At 49.8% G+C, this 20,666-nt stretch overlaps 1 protein-coding gene across 1 annotated transcript in view; it reads left to right on the plus strand.

The window, feature by feature from the left end:
* Positions 1-20,666, plus strand: part of Ago2 (argonaute RISC catalytic component 2) — an 88,135-nt gene that overhangs the window by 56,259 nt on the left and 11,210 nt on the right. Inside the window, exons 6-18 of the mRNA XM_021183054.3 lie at positions 230-364; positions 782-869; positions 2,446-2,593; positions 3,522-3,641; positions 3,776-3,898; positions 4,321-4,454; positions 6,611-6,795; positions 8,358-8,517; positions 11,481-11,571; positions 13,924-14,118; positions 15,936-16,070; positions 19,284-19,385; positions 20,450-20,649. Of these exons, the coding sequence (XP_021038713.1) occupies positions 230-364; positions 782-869; positions 2,446-2,593; positions 3,522-3,641; positions 3,776-3,898; positions 4,321-4,454; positions 6,611-6,795; positions 8,358-8,517; positions 11,481-11,571; positions 13,924-14,118; positions 15,936-16,070; positions 19,284-19,385; positions 20,450-20,649 (1,816 nt within the window). The remainder of the gene's footprint in view (positions 1-229; positions 365-781; positions 870-2,445; positions 2,594-3,521; positions 3,642-3,775; positions 3,899-4,320; positions 4,455-6,610; positions 6,796-8,357; positions 8,518-11,480; positions 11,572-13,923; positions 14,119-15,935; positions 16,071-19,283; positions 19,386-20,449; positions 20,650-20,666) is intronic.

Below are 20,666 nucleotides of genomic sequence, written 5' to 3' on the forward strand. Positions count from 1 at the left end.
CTCACCATTGTCCTTGGCTGGAGGAAGCATGCAGTCTCCTGGGGTTGGTGCCTCCTTTGGAGTGCGGAGCCACGGGCATAGTGGACTGCTTTTCTCACCACAAAGCATCAAGGGGCGCTCCACAGAGGAGAAACAGGACCGGGCCTCCTAAGCAGCTACTAATTAGTCATGTGTATCACTTCAGATACCTCCGTTAAACCTGTCCGTCTCTTCCTTTTCCTGCGCATAGTATCGGCAACAGCGTTTTACAAGGCACAGCCAGTGATCGAGTTTGTTTGTGAAGTTTTGGATTTTAAAAGTATTGAAGAACAACAAAAACCTCTGACAGATTCCCAAAGGGTAAAGTTTACCAAAGAAATCAAAGGTAAAGATGTACCCAGCACAGCAGGCTAGGGGGTGGGACCGCCTCTCCTGGTGCAGGTGCGGGCTATGGGAAGAGTGAACACAAGACACACTGACTGAGTCGATTGGGACCCAGGCACCGAGGGCCCATGACTCTAATGAGTACAGCTGCACAGGTGGGGGGAGCTGGGTCTCCTGTTTGGTCCACAAATGTTAGGTTTCAAGAAAGGCACCCAAGTCTTAAGTGCTGAGTTATTCTGGCAGAAGGCTTCCGTGGATGAGGTGTATCCAGCCAACGTATTCTGTGGTTGGTCCACATTTCTTACTTCTCAGCTCTAGAACCTCACAGCTTCATCCACGGCCAAAGCTGCCGTCCATGTGTGCCTCGAACTGTAAGTGCATAACAAGAGTAGCTCTGATACCTGCTGTCTGTCACCAGGTCTAAAGGTGGAGATAACGCACTGTGGTCAGATGAAGAGGAAGTACCGTGTCTGCAATGTGACCCGGCGGCCTGCCAGTCACCAAACGTAAGGCAGCCAAACAGCCAGCCCTCCTTTCAAACTCTGGTCTGCCCCCAGGCACTCAGCTTCCCAGACACTGGAAGGCCTGGGACTGTCCTGCAAACAGCTGCCTGCCTCCGGGGCTCACTCACACTCTGCTCTAAGAAGTGAACTCCACAGGCTGGAGAAATGACTCTGTGGTTAAGAGCATAGCATGTATTGCTCTTGGCAGAGCAAACAGGACACAAGTTTGTTCCCAGCACCCATGTTGGGCAGCTTACAGCCTCCTGTAGCTCCAGCTGCAGTGCCCTCTTATGTACCCTCAAGGTACCTGCACACGCACTTGTGCACACACATTTAAAACATATTACATTGATTTTGGTGTTGTTTTCCTGTATGTATGTCTGGTCCCTGTGGAGTTCAGAAGAGAACATTAGATTCCCTGAAACAGGAGTTATAGGCAGCTGTGAGCCACCGTGTGGGTACCAGAAATCAAACCTGGGTCTTCTTTTTTTTTTCTTTCTTTTTTTTTTTTTTAATTTTTAATATTTTTTATTACATATTTTCCTCAATTACATTTCCTTTGCTATCCCAAAAGTCCCCCATACCGCCCCCCAATTCCCTACCCACCCATTCCCATTCTTTTGGCCCTGGCATTCCCCTATATTGGGGCATATAAAGTTTGCAAGTCCAATGGGCCTCTTTTTCCAGTGATGGCCGACTAGGCCATCTTTCGATACATATGCAGCTAGAGACAAGAGCTCCGGGGTACTGGTTAGTTCATCATGTTGTTCCAACTATAGGGTTGCAGATCCCTTTAGCTCCTTGGGTACTTTCTCTAGCTTCTCCATTGGGAGCCCTGTGATACATCCAATAGCTGACTGTGAGCATCCACTCCTCTGTTTGCTAGGCCCCGGCATAGTCTCACAAACCTGGGTCTTCTGCAAGAGTAGCCAGTGTCTTAAAGCAGTGGCCATCTCTCCAGCCCCTGTTCTGTTCTGTTTTTAAGTCAGGGATTCATTGTGCAGACCAGGCTGTCCTGGAACTGCTCACAAAAATGACTCTACTTAACAGGGGCTGGGGTTTAAGGCATACAAAATAATTTAGGGAAAAAAATGTGGAAGGCAAGGGATGGCTCAATGGCTAAGAATATTGGCTGCTCTTCCAGAGGTTCTTATGTTCAATTCCGAACATCACACAGTCATAACCGTCTATAACATTGGTCCTATGGGATCCCCTACCTTCTAGTGTGCAGCAGACATATATGCAGACAAAATGCCCATATACATAAAATACATAAGTCTTATACAAACAAGTGTAAATTCCAACATAGAAATCATACGAGTGTGCGTGCACACACACACACGGAAACAGAGGATGTCACCTTACCAGTGTTAGGGTGTCTGCAGTGCGGCTTTGTGTAGGTTTGAGAGGAGCAGAGACGGACACCCGGGGGCAGCCTGAGAATTGAGGGGCTCGTGCATGGTCCAAGAGATGCCTGAAGGAAGCATTTGTTTCCTGCACAACACAGATGCTCGGGCCTGTGAAGGTTCAGTGTCCAGGGAGCCTGGAAAGTTCTTTCCTAAGTCACCCCTTTCCGCAGGTTCCCACTGCAGCAGGAGAGTGGGCAGACAGTGGAGTGTACAGTGGCCCAGTACTTCAAGGACAGGCACAAGCTGGTTCTGCGCTACCCCCACCTCCCGTGTTTACAAGTCGGACAGGAGCAGAAACACACCTACCTACCTTTGGAGGCAAGTCTCTGCACTATTGTCTGAGGAGAAGCCCAAATCCAGGCCAGCCTCCGTGGTGCTGGAGAACTCTGTTAATTCACGCTTTGTTGAGACTTGTCCCCTTTGTGTCTTTCTTCCCCTAAAGTGGGATGAAGCTAGCAGCTTGGGTGGAATTACCCACCACACTGCCGCTTAGATAGAATCTCACTGCATACTCCTAGCTGGCCTGAAATTCTCTTTGTTAGACCCTTACCTCTCAGAGGTCCTACCTGTCTTCAGCCTCAAGTCCTGGGATAATGGATGCCTTCCTTAAGCTTTCTGTTGCTTAAGGACCAAGAGCAGCCTGGAGAGGAAAGAGTAAACTTCATTTACTCTTCTTCACCACTGTTCACCTAAGGACGTCATTGCAGGAACCCAAAATGGGCAGGAACCTTGAAGTAGAGCAGATACAGAGCTGTGGAGGGGTACTGCTTTCTGGCTTGATCCCGAAAGCTTGTTCAGACTGCTTTCTTAGAGAGCCCAGTACCACCAGCCTCGGGGTGACATTACCCATGATGGGCTGGGCCCTCCTCATCAATCACTGATTGAGAAAATATCCTACAGGCTTGCCTATAGCCTGCTCCTATGGAGGCATTTTCTCAGTTAAGGTTAACGCCTCTTGGATGATTATAGCTGTGTCAAATTGACATAAAATTAGCCAGCACAACAGATGTGAGCCACTCACTGTGCACAGGTCAAGCCCAGCAGAGTGCCACCAAAGCTGTAGATGGTCCTCTTTCATGCCAGGGTTACCTACAAGTTCTGTTGTGTGTGGTAGACTTTGGAGTGGTCCCACCACTAGTCAAGGTGGTTCTGGCTTGCGTGCTCAGCCTCTGAAATCTCCCTCCCTCCTACAACCCCTAGTCACATACACAGTTCATGTGTTGACCTGTATCTGTCTTCTTTGTAGGTCTGTAACATAGTTGCTGGACAGAGATGTATAAAAAAATTAACAGACAATCAGACCTCAACCATGATCAGAGCAACTGCCAGGTCAGCACCTGATCGCCAAGAGGAGATCAGCAAACTGGTGAGTACTGGGTCCTTGGTTCCTCCAGGATGGGGTAACCAAGGACCCCCATCCCCAACACACACACACACATGCCTGGACTTTGAGCAGAGGTGGCCTCCACTGACCTGTCTTCCTCTTTTTCCTTCCTCAAGATGCGAAGTGCAAGTTTCAATACAGACCCATATGTTCGTGAATTTGGAATCATGGTGAAAGATGAGATGACAGATGTGACTGGGCGGGTTCTGCAGCCGCCCTCCATCCTCTACGGGGGCAGGGTAGGTGCAGACAGGGGCAAGTGCTCATGTGCTGTGTGGATGTGGGTGGGTGTGTGAGCTGTGCCTGTGCATGACCAAGACTCAGCCTCATCCACTCACCCATCCCATGGTACCTTTATCTGTCTCTATTCATCTATCCTTCCCATGCACTCATTTCCTCACCCCGTCCATCCATTCACCTGGCCTTCACTCCCCCCCATCGAGGTTCACCATTGGCCCAGGCAGTCATTTCTCACCACCGCGCATCTAGAACCTACCATGCTGCCTGTGTGCAGGGGGGTTCCTTCCAGTGCTAAGGAATGCTAGAGACATGGAGGTGCCACACCCGGGGTGATCTGCTGCCTTAGGAGTCATTGTTGGTCAGGGAACCAGCAGCAAGAATGTTTTCATTTGTTCTCCACTGAACAACTTTCTCTTTGCAGAACAAAGCAATTGCCACCCCTGTCCAGGGTGTGTGGGACATGCGAAACAAGCAGTTCCACACAGGCATCGAGATCAAGGTGTGGGCCATCGCCTGCTTCGCCCCCCAGCGCCAGTGTACAGAAGTCCATCTCAAGTAAGCCTGCTTGAGGCTTCCATGTGCCTAGCCTCGTTTCTGGTTTCTGTTGGTCAGACAGGTCACTGGGGTTCCAATACCAGCGGTTGGCAGCCTTTCTCTAACAGATAGCACTCACCCAGGGTGACTGCCATTTATGAGATGTGACAAGGCCAGATTCAGTGTGAGAAAAAACAGTTCCTGAGCAATGAGGTTAAAATAAATCGGTCACCGTGGAAGTAGAGGTGGACACAGACTGTAGAAACTTCACTGTCTATGTAGCCCTCACTGGCTGTCCTAGAACTCAACTATGTAGACCCAGGATGGCCTTGAACTCACAGAGATCTACCTGCCTCTGCCTCTGCTAATGCTGGGATTAAAGGCGTGTGCCCTATCCCTGGCTAAGAAATTTTAGTGGCATGTATTTGTGTGTGTGTGCGGCGGGGTGGATATGCTTCTGTCTGTCCCATCATGCACTGTTGGAGGATTAGCTGAGGAAGTTACTTCTCTTTCTACCACGTGGTCCCAGGGATTGACCTCAGATTGGCAGGCTTACACAAAGCACCTTTTCCCATTGAGCCATCACTCTGGTGCTACTGTGGAATTTCTGTGAATTAAATAAGAAGTGACACTGAGAACTGGGTGGGAAGAGACAGTAGAAGAAGGCCGCCTTGGGTGAGCTGCAGCAGCTGCTCTCCTGTGAGGGAGGGCTTACAGGGAGCACATCAGGCTTTGGTATGTGCCCAGCCATTTTTCTAGTAGCTTAGGTCAGCTGATTCAGTGAGCTGCAGAGGGGCCTGCTCCTCAGCCAGGAACACTGTGAGTGTTGGGCCATTGGCAAGGAACTAGGCTTGACCAGTACCAACAGGAATGCCCTATAGCTCACAGGGCTTGTACTTGTATTCCAAGTTTAGGGGGGAATAAGACATTTGCTTTTTCACCTGTCTGGGGTCAGTGAAGGGGGTACCCCAAAGCCTGTAAAGTCTAGCTGTAACCTTACCATCTCAGCCAGAGGCTCTTTGGTGAGGCTGCCATCCAGCACTGGTTGTAGCGTTTGCCTGTGCTTCTGACAGAATGAGCCACAAGCCCAGAGAAAAGGAAGCCAGAGTAGACACTGGATGCTGACCAACTCCTGCCCATCTTCTATCCTTGGTATCTCTGTCCCCAGACACACCCCACCTGTTGGTGGTGTGATTGCAGGTGCACAACCATGAATTCTGTAAATGTAGCACAGGGGAGGTGACTGCTGTGCCACTAGGCTGGAGCTAAATGTCCCCACCTTGGCTGCTGATGAGATGTTTTTGCTCTGAACGTCGTAGCCAGTCTTCTCAGCTACCTGAGTCTGGTTTGGCAGCCCAAGTGCTGGATTTGCTTGACTGCCACCTGTTCTGTTTTCTTCTGGGTCTGTGTTTCCAAGACTACACCCACCAGAGCAGCAGGAAAGGAAAACCCACAGGCAGCTGATGGTGTTCTTTATTTTGCTTAGTTGGCCTGCATGGCACAAAAGAACCATACTGTGTCATTACAGAAAGGCAGCAAGCATGCTTTTTTTTGGGGGGGGGGGGGCGGCGGTTTCAAGACAGGATATCTCTCTATAGCCCTGGCTGTCCTGGAACTCACTCTGTAGACCAGGCTGGCCTTGAACTCAGAGATCTACCTGCCTCTGCCTCCCAAGTGCTGGGATTAAAGGCATGTGCCACTACTACCTGGCACAGCATGCATTTTATATCTGCCATTTTATCCCATCAATGACCCCTGGGCCTTCCATGGTTGTATGGCGCACTCGCCCCATTCATGGGCTGATATGCCTTTGACTTTATCTGAGATTAGATTCTAGCACAGCATGGTACCTAACCCTAGGCCCCAGAGGGCAAGGCAGTAGAATCCTGAGTTTGAGGCCAGCCTGGGCTACCAAAAGCAAATAAAAAACTTAATTCTTTTTTGTTGTTGTTATTTTCTTTTGTTTAGACAGAATCTTATCTGTCCCAGGCTAGCCTCAAACTCAATGTGTAGTCAAAATGACCTTAACTGTAGACCCTCCTGCCTCTCCCAAATGCTGAGATTGAGTGCATGCTAGGCAAAACCTTTGACCTTGTTAAACTGTACTCAAATCCCCTGGTTGATATGACCTCCTTACCATCTATTATACATCTTAGCAAAGTGGCCTTTTCCCTCAGGTCCTTCACAGAGCAACTGAGGAAGATCTCGAGAGATGCTGGGATGCCGATCCAGGGTCAGCCCTGCTTCTGTAAATACGCACAGGGTGCAGACAGTGTGGAGCCCATGTTCCGACACCTGAAGAACACATACGCTGGCCTCCAGCTGGTGGTGGTCATCCTGCCTGGCAAAACTCCTGTGTATGGTAGGTGTCGGCCCGCTGCAGGCTTCAGGGGGTGAGGAGGTCCCAGTGGCCTGAGTGGCCTGGAACAGTCCCCTTTGTGCTGACTGAGCTGAGTGGTTGGTTCTTGTCCATCCCTGAACCTGAGAAGGGGACAGGAGGTGGGTTAGTTACTCTCGTATACGTTTGGCCCATCGTCATTTTCTTGAGTGAGGCCACAGTCCCAGGTATCAAGCCACTCCCAGTGACCCATCGTTGCAGATAGTCTCTGCAATTGTGCAATGTTTGGAGTTTTAGGAACTTTTCAGAGGAAGTATACATGACTGGTCCCCTTTGTGTTGACACCGACACCCCCAAGAGAGGGTGTTAATAGTTGTTAGTCATTCAGGGAGCTTGGTTGCAGTTTATTAGTAATCATGGTCAATAAAGAAAAGGAAATAAATTGGATTCAGGGATCTCTCTCCCCCCTCTATCCTCCTTTCTCTCCTATCTAGTGATGAGTGAAACTAGTAAATAAAAGGGCAGGAAAAAGAGGAACCCACAAAGTAGCAAAGGCCAGCTACAGCCCATAATTTGACTTGACGGTTGGTTTCATGTTCATGCTGTGGCATGAGTGTTGGCAGGTGGAAGAGAGTGCCTTGATAGGTCAGTGTTCCCCGAGGAGGCCCCACTGGCTCTCGATTCCCTAGGATTCAGTCAGCATGTCTGGTCTCTACCACCACCCCACACAAGGGTTTCTTTATGTTAGAGGGTAGTTGTTCCTTCATCAGTGGAGAGCCCAGTGATGCTGAAGAAGAGGAAATGGATTAGGTACAGCCATCTGTTCAGAGGGAGGCGGGGGCAGGGAGGCTATATGGACAGATCTGCAAGGTGAGAGCTGTCTGCCCCATAAGCTTTTTCAGCAAAAGGGTGTTGGTGAGAGATCTGTATAGGGGTCAAGGAAAGCAACTGGGCTTCCTGATGGTTGTGACTAGTAGCGGTCTGTCCTATCTAACCACAGGCAGGCCACAGACCCATGGCATGGTCTTTCCCTTTAAGTTCAAAGAAGGCTTTCTCATGGCAGTGGTGTTTAGGTGTGATGAGTGTTGTCCCTAGAGTCCGAGTTTCTAGAACAGTCCTAAGAGCAATGAGCAGCTGTTTCAGGAATGAATGTGGGGATGGACAAGTGTGGATCCCCACGGCACTTTGATGTTCTATGTTTGCCAAGGGGTTTGAGGAGACTGGTGGTTTTATTTTTAGCCACCTAGGCATTTGCTTAACATGGGGTGTCATTTCTGCTGAGGAATGATGAAGCCTTAGTTATAGCCAGCTTCTGCTCGCCCCACCCTGGCCCAGGATCACAAATGGCTGGTATGAGATTGCTTCCCGGTTCCTGTCCTGAGGGAGACAGGCACAGGTGCCTGGCAGTGCTAAAGCGGGATTCCGCCAGGAGCCCTGCCCCTCTGTCTGCCAGCATCTTCCCTAGGCTGACTGCAGGCGCCTAACGCAGCTGCTGTGGCTGAACACTGCACCGGTGCAGTCCAAAAGGGTGCAGAAGACAGCTGCTTCTATTTGGGAGTTGTGACATGTGCGCCTCTGCTCCACAGCGGAAGTCAAGCGTGTGGGAGACACAGTGCTGGGGATGGCCACACAGTGCGTCCAGATGAAGAACGTGCAGAGGACCACGCCACAGACCCTATCCAATCTCTGCTTAAAGATCAATGTCAAACTGGGAGGCGTCAACAACATCCTACTGCCACAGGGCAGGTGAGGTGGCCACAGCCCGTGCACACACCAGCTGGCTTAAATGGTCAGCGGAGAGGTGCTCACTGGTGGTTTATGTGGGCATAAGTCCTGGGCTCCTCAGAACCAGGGGCATCAGGGATGGGTGATTGTTAGGGCTGGAGTCCCTAATAGTTGAAGGCTGCTGTGGGGCTGTTGCCACCCTGCTCCTTTTGCCAGGGCCAGCAGTCTCCACTGAAGAGTTGGAAGAGTGAGTGGCCTCGGGACAGGTCAGGAATGGGCTTCCACAGACTTGTCAGCTGGTCCCTGGAGCTTCACTGCAGTGTAGACTCCAGTGTTTCCTACTCTGCTTACTTGGGGCTGGGAGCTTACTGCTAGGATCAAAGCTAAAGCACTTTGGGCTGGAAATTCCTTCCCTGTAGGGCCCGCTGTTGATGGGTCCTATGTCTGGGCCAGGAACTGAGGCCAAGTGCTGGCCCACCTGCCCCATAGGGCTAAGGGATGGGAATGTGGAACTGTGCCTTCCTCAGGTGCCTCCCGCAGTCAGCATGCTACCCTAGGTGTTAGAGGTCAAGGTCCAAGTTAATGCTTTCCCTCCTTTGAACAAAAGGACAAAAGAAGAGAGCGACCATAGTAATAGCTTTGGCTGAGGAAACTGTCTATAGATACTGAGAATAATGGGCAGGCCTGTGCTGTGGGGTCTGGCTTAGAACAGATTTGGAGGCCTCTTGTGCCAGGCTACACCAGGCTGAAGTTGGGGACCGGCAGGATGAGGGACCCCAATGGTTTGGAGATAAGGACAGGTAGACAGGTTAAAGAGATTAAAGGGGAGAAAGGCAGTTGTCTCATGCTCTTGGTCTAGTTAGTGTCAAAGACAGGGCCTTCCTGAAGGAGGTGTGGCCCGGGTTGGGAAGCTGAGCTCTGGGGATGCTCATTGTCAGAGCACAGGAACCCTGAGACTGGATGAGCATCCTTGAGTGAATGGCAAGGAGATCTGAGCTCTGTGCCCAGGGTAAAAGTTCAGGGACACTGGTAATAGAAAATGAAGGCAAGGAGGGGAGGCACCTGAGTCAAGGGGCCCAGGGAGGTGTGTCTTGCATCACAAAATGCCAATGAGCTGCACTGTGCGGCCTGATTATTGGACCCAGCAATGGAGGAAGTCACTAGAGACCTTGAAAGGGGAATCTTGTTGCCATGGCAGCATGAGTTGAGTTAGGCGGAGCCTGGGAGGCCCCCGGCAGGCTGGGCTCATGGGAAGGAAGCTTTGCTGGGCTGCAGATGAGAGGAAGCTGAGCGCAGGTGTGCCTTGCTTGTGGCAAGTGAGTCACATCCACCCACGTGTAGAAACACAGCTGCTACACAGCTGTACCTGGTGGCCTCATGGTGGCAGGGCAGTGATCAGGATCTCTGGGTATACCTCTCAGCTCCCCTTCAGTGAGGAGAGTGAGGCCAAGAGGCACAGGCATCTCAAGTGTGGTTAGCAGGACCACAGTGCCACAGACGACCTGTGTCCTAGAAGTGGCACCCTAAGTCTGAGGCTGGGTGCAGGCCCCCAGGGGTGGTTGTAACCACAGTGGAGATTAAAGGAACACTTGCCCTCCTCTCCCTGGAAAGGGCACATAGATGAACATGCTTGACATGTAGGAATCACTTTCTTTCTTACATGGTTAAATCCTGAATGGGTGCTGAAGAGAAATCCTGCTGTGGACACACACACACACACACACACACACACACACACACACAGGTCTTTACTGTGCCTGACTTTGATTGGGAGATGACACTTGCAAGAGACACACTCCCCTCTGAGTGTGCCACACCTCACACAAATGGGACGTCACCTCACAGAGATGTGGTATTCAGCTGGTATCATGGTTGCTCATGATCTAGGGTCTCACACAGAGAATATTGTCTGGACTTCACACACTTAGGGACAAAGATGCCCTTCTGGCTACCTCTCCTTGCCCACAGTGTCAAATTGTCCTTTGGTTCTTTGTAGGCCACCTTCAGAATAATCAAGTTTCTTTTGGCACAAAGTGTAGAGGCATACACTTATGATTGCAGCATTTGAGAGGTCGTGGCAGTGGGACTGGACATCCAAGTCCAGTCTGAAGTACATGAGACTATGTGTCAAAACAAAGGGGAGAAAGGAAAAGAAGGTCTCAGGAAGGCAGACGGGATGGATAAACCCCTTTCTGATGACCATGCTGCATACCCTCTCTGGCCATATAAACAGCAGCCAGCAGCTTCTGTGTACACTTTTAGAAGAGCAGTCACCATGGAAATAAAGACATATAACTGCTCCTATTGTGAACAGTATATGATAAGCCCGGCTCCTACAATGCAGGAGCCTGTTGGTCTTCAGGGTGCTGCATGGAGAGCTATCATTGTCTCTCTCTCTCTCTCTCTCTCTCCTTTCCTCACCACACATGCCACCACTCAGGTAGTGAGCATTCCGCCTGAAGGTCTCAGCCAGAAATGATGGCCATGGAAGAAGATGGCAGGGTTGTGGGAATTGGGAATGTATCCTGTGGTTAAGACCCAGGATGCTACTCAAACTCCTGGGCTCTGGCAGTCCCTCCCCTCAACAGAACAAGGCACCCACAGTACCCAACCAGGCCAGCTACGTTCTCAGCTCTCAGTCCCACCTTCTCAGGCTCTTTCTCAAGTGCATAACAGACATCATTATTTAATCCAATAGGCTTCTGTGTGTATCATTAAGGGTAACGATTCTGTTGGGGGCAGGGGAGGTCTCTCACTTGGTAAAGTATTTGCATGGCATATATAAGGCCCTGGGTTCAAGGCCAGCATAAACCAGATGGGTTTGGTGGTACATGCCTGGCACTGAGGTAGAGTCAGGAAGATCGCTTGAAAAATACCCATGTTAGAGCTAGGGTTGCCTCCCAGAGATGGGTAGGAATTGCTTCTGGTGCCAGGCATTCATGCATTCTCTGAAGCTTGGTCCTCAAATACCCATTTTCTTGTAGGCCTCCAGTGTTCCAGCAACCTGTCATCTTCCTGGGAGCCGATGTCACCCACCCACCAGCTGGGGATGGGAAGAAACCTTCTATTGCTGCCGTGAGTGTCCACTCTTTTCCTCTGGCCTCTCTGCTGGTATCATGTTGCTTGGTGGGACCCTTGCTCCTCGAGTGTCTGTGGTCTGTTTGCAGTGGTCTGTGGAGGAGAAAGACATGGAAGTCACCACTGGCTTAGCTGGTCTAATCATGATCTAATGGCAAATAGGTGATAGGGTGAACCTGATGATGTCACAGGTGTGTGGGCTGCCATCTACCCTGCATTCTGTGGTGCATCTGATGGGAACATTACCTCTGGCTTCTCCATGTCCATCAAGGTAGCCTTGGCCAACCACTTTGCATCCACTCCCTCTGCTCTCAGTAGGCTGGCCTGTCACGTTACAGTGGCCAGGCATGGACTTCTGTAGTGGGGTTTGGAGTGCAGAGTGCAATGGGTGTCCTCTTACCACTCCTCTAGTTAAAGAATAGTGGGTTCTAGAGCCAGGGTGGTTGAGCATATGAAAGGAAACAATAGCTCTTTTGGATCGTTTGTCTGAACCATGGATCCTGTCCTCACAAATGCCCACCTTGCCCAATCAGTTTCTCCAACTGGTTGTTCAAGTGCTCAAAGAAGTGCTCACCTGTGGAGTGGAACCAAAAGGCCCTGAGTAGGCTCCCGCACTTCTTACTTGGCATGGCAGTACCAGCGTCATGCCCAGCTGAGCCTCAGGCATCAAACCATTCTCTACCACTTCCCTACAATTAATCTTTCTGGGCTTTTTCACATGTGCTGCAGTCAGCTCAGTGCCCTGGCATTCGTGTGTGTGTGTGTGTGTGTGTGTGTGTGTGTGTGTGTAGTAGGTGCTAACCAGACTTAACATCACTGTTTATTTAATCCGTATTAACGGGGTAGAGTATGGGATATGATATAGGATGAGACCCCATTTGCATCATGTGTGCTATGCATAGTTCTTGGGTGTGGCTTTCGGGTAGTATCCAGAGTCAGGATCTCTAATGCCAGAAAAGACCTGCACAGCCAATGTGCTTGGGGTCTGGCCCAGGTCTTGGGCTCTACCTGATCATTGTTGGCTTTGTTTTCTCTTGAGTCACTGTGTACAGGGTCCTCTCTCTAGGCTTCGGAGACTTAGGCAAATGCATTAGTTCCACATGTGCACACACACACACAGTTCATTGGATTGACTTAGAGGATGCAGTCTTAAAACAAAGGCCAAGAATAATTTGTAGTTGTTCAGTCTACAAGACTAGAGGTCTCTCCAGGTGTGGTGGTGCACGCCTTTAATCCCAGGGGAGGCAGAGGCAGGCAGATTTCTGAGTTTGAGGACAGCCAGGGCTATACAGAGAAACCATGTCTCGAAAAACCAAAAAAAAAAAAAAAAGGAAAAAAAAGACTGGAGGTCTCTGTGGTCCCAGTTTAGTTCTAGAGTCCAGGAGAACCAAAAGTTGCTGGCCTTCAGTCTAAGTTAAAACCTGCCGGCAGTAACAGAAATAGACAAACTTGCCAACAGCAAGCAGGCAAAAAAAGGCTGCCACTAAGAAAGAGGTGTGACTCGGATTTTAGTGGGTCTCCCCACCTTTAGTGATTCCATCAGCAAAATCCCTCATAAGCTTACCTCGTCAGCTGCTGTGGCTTGGGTTGATACCAGATGTGGGTGAGTTGACAACCAAGATCAGAGCCAGGCTTATCAAATTCTAAAGAGCAGAAATCTATGCTTATTCCTGGTGCCCTCGATTCTCCATCAATAGGACAGGTTTCTGTTCATGTTGATTTATCTCTCTTTATGCCAACTTGAAATATTTTTTGAACAAGGAGTCTGGCAAGGCTTAGAGACGATGCTCTGTAAGCTTTTCCGTGGAGTGGCTGGCCACCTGCTTCCCAGCCCAGGGCTCTTCCCTGTGTGCTTTCAAGGTATAAGGAAGTGCTTTCCCCAACCTAGAAATGGGCAGGCCCTAGCTGTAGCTGATCCGTTTACTTTTGGTCCCCTAACCTCAGAATCCTGGCAGCGTTGTGGCACTCTGACTCTCTGGTTGCTCCTTCAGATGAGCCCTAAAACAGCCAAGTTGCTTCAAGGGGCTGTGACCTTCCTAGGGATCTAAGTCTGGGGATACTAACTCTTTGATGGGCATAAGGCAATTTGGAGACGTGTTTGCTCCTGAAAATCTAGAGGCACCCCCCAGTTGCTTTTTACAGGTAACCCAACCCCCTGACACAGTAAGGCTCAATGTTGCCTTTTTCCGGTGTACCATGGGGCAAGTATCCCATCTTGAGAAGGGAGCTAGCAGTACTATCTGCTGTGAGGGACACTGGGAGATGCTTCTTACAGGCCAATCTCCAGCTGGACCCAAAAGACGGACCCCTGGAGCCCTTGTCCCTTGCTGACCGTGTGTCTGTCCACAGGTCGTGGGCAGCATGGACGCACACCCCAACCGCTACTGTGCCACCGTGCGTGTGCAGCAGCACCGACAGGAGATCATCCAGGACCTGGCTGCCATGGTACGAGAGCTGCTCATTCAGTTCTACAAATCTACCCGCTTCAAGCCCACCCGAATCATCTTCTACCGAGATGGCGTCTCCGAGGGCCAGTTCCAGCAGGTGGGCCGCTCTGCACCATCCTCTTTGCCTCTTGTCAGTCGGCTGCTCAGAGTGGGGAAGGCAGATGGTGATGGTGGTGTGGTCTGTGTCTTATGAGGTTTCAGGTCCCAGGATGGGGGAAGGCAGGAGGGAAGTTTTGAATATAGGCCTGGGCAGTGGAGACCTGGGTGAGGAGAGCCTCAGCCAGGCCAGGGGATATGAAAGCAAACTGGGAGTTTTTACCTGCCCTGGGCCTTTCTAAGATCTGAAGTGCTGGAGAGTCTACTTACTTGCCTTGACCACAGGCTGAAGACATGCAACAAAGTACATTTGTTTCCTATTTAGGGCAGAAGCTGCAACTTGCTCCTCTTTAGAACAGATATCCATTGCCCTAGGAATACACTGTCCTGTCTGGTTCAGTTCCTCTAGTGCTGTGTTCTGCAAGAGCCGTGTTGACAGCTTCCACAATGTACTTCCATGACCTCGAACCCTGTTGCCTCTCGGTCCATCCTCCTGGGCTTTCAGTCCTTCCCAGTGCTTCTCCCTTGTAGGAAGGCCGGGCCTGTCATTCTCCGCTCCACTGCTCAGAGTACCAGAATCCCCACAACTCAACTGTCTGCACTAGAATTCTACATATACTTTTTAAAACATTGTAAACTGGTTGAGACTGTTAAATCTGGGCAAGGTCAAGCATGATGGTGCACACCTTTAATCCTAGCCCTGAGGAGGCAAAGGCAGGTGGATCCAGGCAGGGCAGAATAATAAGACTTTGATTCAGATAGATAGGTAGGTAGGTAGGTAGATAGATAGATAGATAGATAGATAGGGCAGAATAATAAGACTTTGATCCAGATTAGACAGACAGACACTGTCCTGCCACAACAAAAAGCCACTATTTCTGGTACTTGTGTACCAAACTCTTCACATGAGGCCTTCAGTACAGGACCCACAGTTGACAGGCGGAAGGAAGGGGTGTTGCTGGGTACTGTGCAGTACTGAGCTCTGATGGGAGTTCTAGTCTGACTCAAGTGAGTGCTTGCTCCATTTGTCTTTCCTTTCCTCTCAGTAAGCAAGCAAGTGGCGACTCTCTCTGCTGCCCAAGCCCATAAGTCTTCATGGTGCTGTTTCATGAGCTTTGAGATCATTATGGATTCCAAACCAAGCAGTTTTGTGTACCTTCTAATTTTAGAACCTGTGTGCCCTCGGTCCCTATGTAGGGACTTGACTATAATTTTACTATCAAATCTATATAAGCTAGAGTCACCTGGGAAAAGGGAACCTCGATGAAGAAGTTGTCTCAATCAGATGGCCTGTTTGTGTCATGTCTGTGGGACATCCTCATTTTGCTGTGATATAGAAGGCTTAGTCTACTTGGGGCAGCACTATTCCTAGACAAGTGGGCCTGGGCTGACTGAGAAAGCAAGCTGAGGTGGGTATATTGGTGCGTGCCTTTAACCTCAGCACTGAGGAGGTAGAAGCAGGTAGGTCTCTGAAGTCAGGACAGTCTTGTCTACATAATGAGTTCCAGGCCGGTTAGAATGAACAAAAGCACAAAAGTGTACATAAGCAAGCTAGTTAGCTGAGCAAGCTGCAAGTACTGTTCTTCCATGGTGTTCCTACCCTTCCTTCCCTCAGTGATGGGATGTGGTTTGGAAGTGTGAGCTAGTTAAACCCTTTTCCTTCCCAAGTTGCTTTGGGTCGGTCTTTTTATCACGGTATCAAAATGAAACTGGGCCAGCTGTTGGAAGGCAGAGTGGTATACCTGACTAGTGCTGGCAAGACTTGGAAAGCCGTTCCCAGCGTGCAAGAGGCATCTGACGCCTGCCTTTGTCCTGCAGGTTCTCCACCATGAGCTCCTGGCCATCAGAGAGGCCTGCATCAAGCTGGAGAAGGACTATCAGCCAGGGATCACGTTCATCGTGGTGCAGAAGCGGCACCACACACGCCTCTTCTGCACAGACAAAAACGAGCGGGTGAGTCAGAGCCCCGCGGCTGCCACAGTCTGGGGAAACGCTTCTGAGACTTGGGCCTCGATGAGGACCCAGGCTCGGGTGTCTAGCAAGGCTTTGGTGAGGAGGGTCCAGGCACGAAATGTCATGTATCTAATAAATGATGGGAAAGGTGGTTCAGAAATAAATTGCCAGGACTTGTGACTGGGGGTGGGGGTGGGGGGTGTCTGGCTTGGTTGGTAGAATGCTGCCTAGCATGTGTTAGGTAAGACCTGGGTTTGATTCCCCGGCTTTGCTTGAGCTGTGACCCCAGTACCAGGAGGTAGACACAGCAGCATTGAAAATTGAGGTCATCAGTGGCTACAAAATGAGTCCAAGACCCTGCCCCAGAAAGAAAGGATGGGGAGGAGCAGAGAATTGAGAGAAACCAGTCATTGAGGGTGGAGGACTGGGCAGTCAGAGTTTGAAAGGATGGAGTCAGCCTGAGGCTCTCCACAGAGCGTGCCTCTGACTGGGAGCATACACATCTCACGCACTCCATCTGGAGCAAGGTAAGGGTCCTCAGGCCTGTGTGTACGTGAATGCGGGTGTCCGCGTGTAGAGACCAGAAGACAAACGTAAAGGTCATCCTTAGGATAAGCAGGATAACCAGCAAGCCCTGGGAATCCTGTTTGTGCCTTTGCAACCCCGGGATTGTCAGAGTGCCACCGCACTTGGTGTGTTTATGTGGCTTCTTGGGAATAAATTCAGGCCTTTGTGCTCACGTGGCATGGCAGGCACCTTTTGACTGAGCCGTCTCCCAAGACCCCCAAAAATAAGCTCTGCGTTTCTAAAGCACAATGAGGCGCACATCCATGTATAAAGACAGCAGCTTGAGAGACTTAGGCTGTCTAGAAGGGCAAGACCTCAAGTTGTCTACCAGACCTTGAACCCAGCGCTGTAGGTCCAGACCCCTCAGGCCTGGGATCACCACACTGTTGCAAGACGGTCATTGCAGTTAAGCTTTGCTCAATGGCCTCCAGTGTAGCCCAGTGTGTGTTTGTAAGTGTTGTGAAGTGACTGAGGTATAACTTGCCACAAAGAAAGAAACCACTTACCAGTAAACACTGCAGCTGAGGTCTCCAATGGCCCCAGTGTTGCATCCTAAAATGATGTAAAGAGGGAAAAAAAAAAATCACAACAGCAAAAGCTTGCAGGATTTCAAAGGGAAATTGACAAATACAGTGTCATGGGTAGATTTTGTGACACACCTTTGTTGGGAACCTGAACCAGGCAGGAATGACTGGGAGGGGCCAGAAGAGCTGCAGGTGCTGGATTCACATGGAAGGACAAGAAGTCTCAGGTGGTTTCCAAACCTTGATCTCATAGAAACCATATGTTTTGATCATTATGCAAATGAAGTTTAAGAATGCTTGACACTATCGCTTTGCTGCCTGCCGCTCATGCATTAAAGATAGAAAGGAGACGACAGAGCACTCACAGCTGAACAAAACGGAAAGGTTTCATACCAGATCAGCTCAGCCTGGAGACTTGAGTGCATTTATTATAGAATGAGAAATGGCCCTGCAGACCATGAAGGGAAGCTGTGGCGCCTGAAGCTGGGTCCCTTTTGCAGCTCCGTGTCTCTGTTGCTACAGGTATTACTGCCTGCAGGCAGCTCTCCTCCCTAAACCAGGCAATAATGAGGAAGCAGATTAAATCTGCTTCCTTGGATGCCCGGGAGGAGGGAGAAGATACGCTCCGGGGAAGCAGGCAGCATCAATTTCCTTGGATAGTGACACTTAGCCAGGGAAGTCTGAAACGTGCCACAAATGCTTATGGAGTTAGGTATATTTACAAAATCATCTCTGGAACTAAACCCCAAAATTCTTTTTTAAAAGCTACCCATGTCTTGGGATTCGGAAAGCTTTATGGGCAGGCAGGTTTCCCACACAGCTGTGAATCCTCACAAAATGTGGCAGAAAACAGTAAAAGGAGTTCTCAATATTATTATTAGTATTATTATTAGTTTTGGCTTTATGGTGGTCAGAAGAGGATATTGGGTAGCTCCCTCCCTCTGACACTGAAACTAGACTTGTGGGTGGCTGAGAGCAAACATGTGGGTCTGGAAACCCATTCAGTCCTCTGCAAGAGCAGCAAGTGTTCTTAACCACTGAGCCATCTCCCCAGTTCCTAGTTGCAGAGTTATTTTATGAATTTAGTTTGCAGGCAAGTTTCAGCAACCCTTCAAGGAGTAATGTTTTGGTAAGACCTGTGATATCACAAGTCTGCAGTCCTAGCTTACAGGTGTCTAAGGCAGGAGAGTCATAAGTTCAGGGGTAGTCTAGGGCCTTTCTTGGAAAGCAGACAAACAAAAACTTGTGCACTTTTAGAAAAGAGTGAATTTTGCACAGATTTGGGCACATGACACTGAAATCCAGGACAGAGGGTCTGAGTTGTGTCTCCATCTGTTTCCCTGGACCTGCCCACAAGGATAGACTATTGGGAGGACTGACCAAAGGGCGTAGCACTTGGTCCCTGGTGTGTTTGTTGTTAAAGAGGAAGTGCCGGGGATGGGAGTTCAGATCCTTAAGCAGTCAGGAACACAAAACTGACAGTTGTCCATTCCCCGAGTGTTCTGGGAGATTGTGTGTAGGAATTGTTTAGCTGTACATAGTGACACAAGCCTGCTGTCCCAGCATGCAGGAGGCTGAAACAGGAGGATTATCTTGAGTAAAGTCCAATCTCAGTGAGCTCTGGTCCAGCCTGGGCTACAGTGTGAGAACCTGTCTATAAATACATAATAGAAGGGTTTATGGCATTATTATTGCTTGTGCTAGCAAGAAAAGAGTAGCCATCCCCCCCCCGGGGGGGGTAATCTCTCCCTCTTTCTTCCTCCTCCCCCTCCCTGTCTCCCTTATTCTCTCTCCTCTCTCTAGTTGAAATATTAAGCTGAGCGTGGTAGTGTACAATTCACTTCCAGCACTTAGAAGGTGGAGGTGGAAGCATAAGGAGTTGGTCTCATCCTTAGCCTCATAGAGAATTGGAACCTAGCCTATGTGATTGGAGCCTGTTCAGGCAGGGCCTTCAGTAAACAGACTGTGCTTGACTGTAGCACCAGGATACAGTGTGAACAATAACTCAAGCCCAAGTTAAGCTGTGGAGATCGTTGGTACTTAACAGATTTTGTCTGTGCTGAGAAATGGGTGCTCCTGCTGACACACTGCCACAGCTGATGAGCCCTCTGTGCTATTGCAGGTTGGAAAGAGTGGGAACATTCCTGCAGGCACAACCGTGGACACGAAGATCACCCACCCCACTGAGTTTGACTTCTACCTGTGCAGTCACGCCGGCATCCAGGTGAGGAGGCAGGCTCCTTTGACTGCCTGGGATGTTTGTGGTGCTGTCATACACTTGGGATGTTTTGTGACTCTGCAGACAGGGCTCAAGCTTGTTCTGTGGCCAGGAGAGGTGGGCACTCACCTGGGGTCCAGAAGAGATAGGAAGGGACCAGTGTAGAAGTGGGTGTGGTGAGACTAAGGCATAAGGAATAGTGATCTGAAAGACCAAGGGATACAGCGTGTTCTGTGCTGACCGCTAGTGAGCTAAAAGGTGGGACTGACTGCAGGAGCTGCAGTGGTGGGGCCTGGAGGGGCTCATGTTCAGCTAGCTGTGTGCTGACCACCAAGAAAATGCTGGGACAAGGAAGTACTGAGATGTTCCTCAGCAGAATCATGCCATCTTCCTGATGGTAGAGTGAGGTCTTTGAAGACTGGTTATAGTGGCAGGGAGGGAGGGAGGGAGGGAGGGAGGGAGGTTCCAGCAGTATTTCTGCTGGGCACATCAAATATTCTCAACTCCCACTTTCTGGATGTTAATATGTAGCTTTGTTGGGAGATTTTTTTTTTCTCTTGGTATTATAAATAAAATACTATAGAATAACTAGTATACCCAGAGGGTGTTGTCTTTGGCTCAGCTCCTTCTAAAAATTTTTTTTTTTATTGCTACATCAAATGCATATTTATGGGGTGTGATGTGCAATGTGATTTTTAGCACATGTATCACGCCTCTGATGATAGGGTGACACACCCCTCATACCCATCAGTCACTTCAGACTTTGACCAGTTCTCTGTATTGGAACATTAAACATCCTCTCTGCTGGCGCTCTTAAGACTTGGCCACATTTAATGTTACTCATCGAGCTGGGTGTAGTGAAGTAGGAAGCTGAGGCAGAAGGATAGCCTAAACTAATGCTGCAAGGCTTGATTGGGGGGAGGGAGGGAGGGAGGGAGGGACAGATGATTCTTCAAGCCTCCCAAGTGCTAGGATCCCAGGCATGTGCCACCATGCCTGCCTTAATAGGAATGCTTGTTTTTGGTAAAGGTCTTACGGTGCTTCTTTCTTGGCCCTCTAATCTCTTCCAGGGGACAAGCCGTCCTTCCCACTACCACGTGCTTTGGGATGACAATCGTTTTTCTTCTGATGAGCTGCAGATTCTGACCTACCAGCTGTGTCACACCTACGTGCGCTGCACACGCTCTGTGTCAATACCCGCGCCAGCTTACTATGCTCACCTGGTGGCCTTCCGAGCCAGGTACCACCTGGTGGATAAAGAACATGACAGGTGAGTGTTGCACCTGG

This window comes from Mus caroli, unplaced genomic scaffold, assembly GCF_978045245.1.
Source record: "Mus caroli unplaced genomic scaffold, Mus_caroli_1 scaffold_16, whole genome shotgun sequence".
Lineage (NCBI taxonomy): Eukaryota > Metazoa > Chordata > Mammalia > Rodentia > Muridae > Mus > Mus caroli.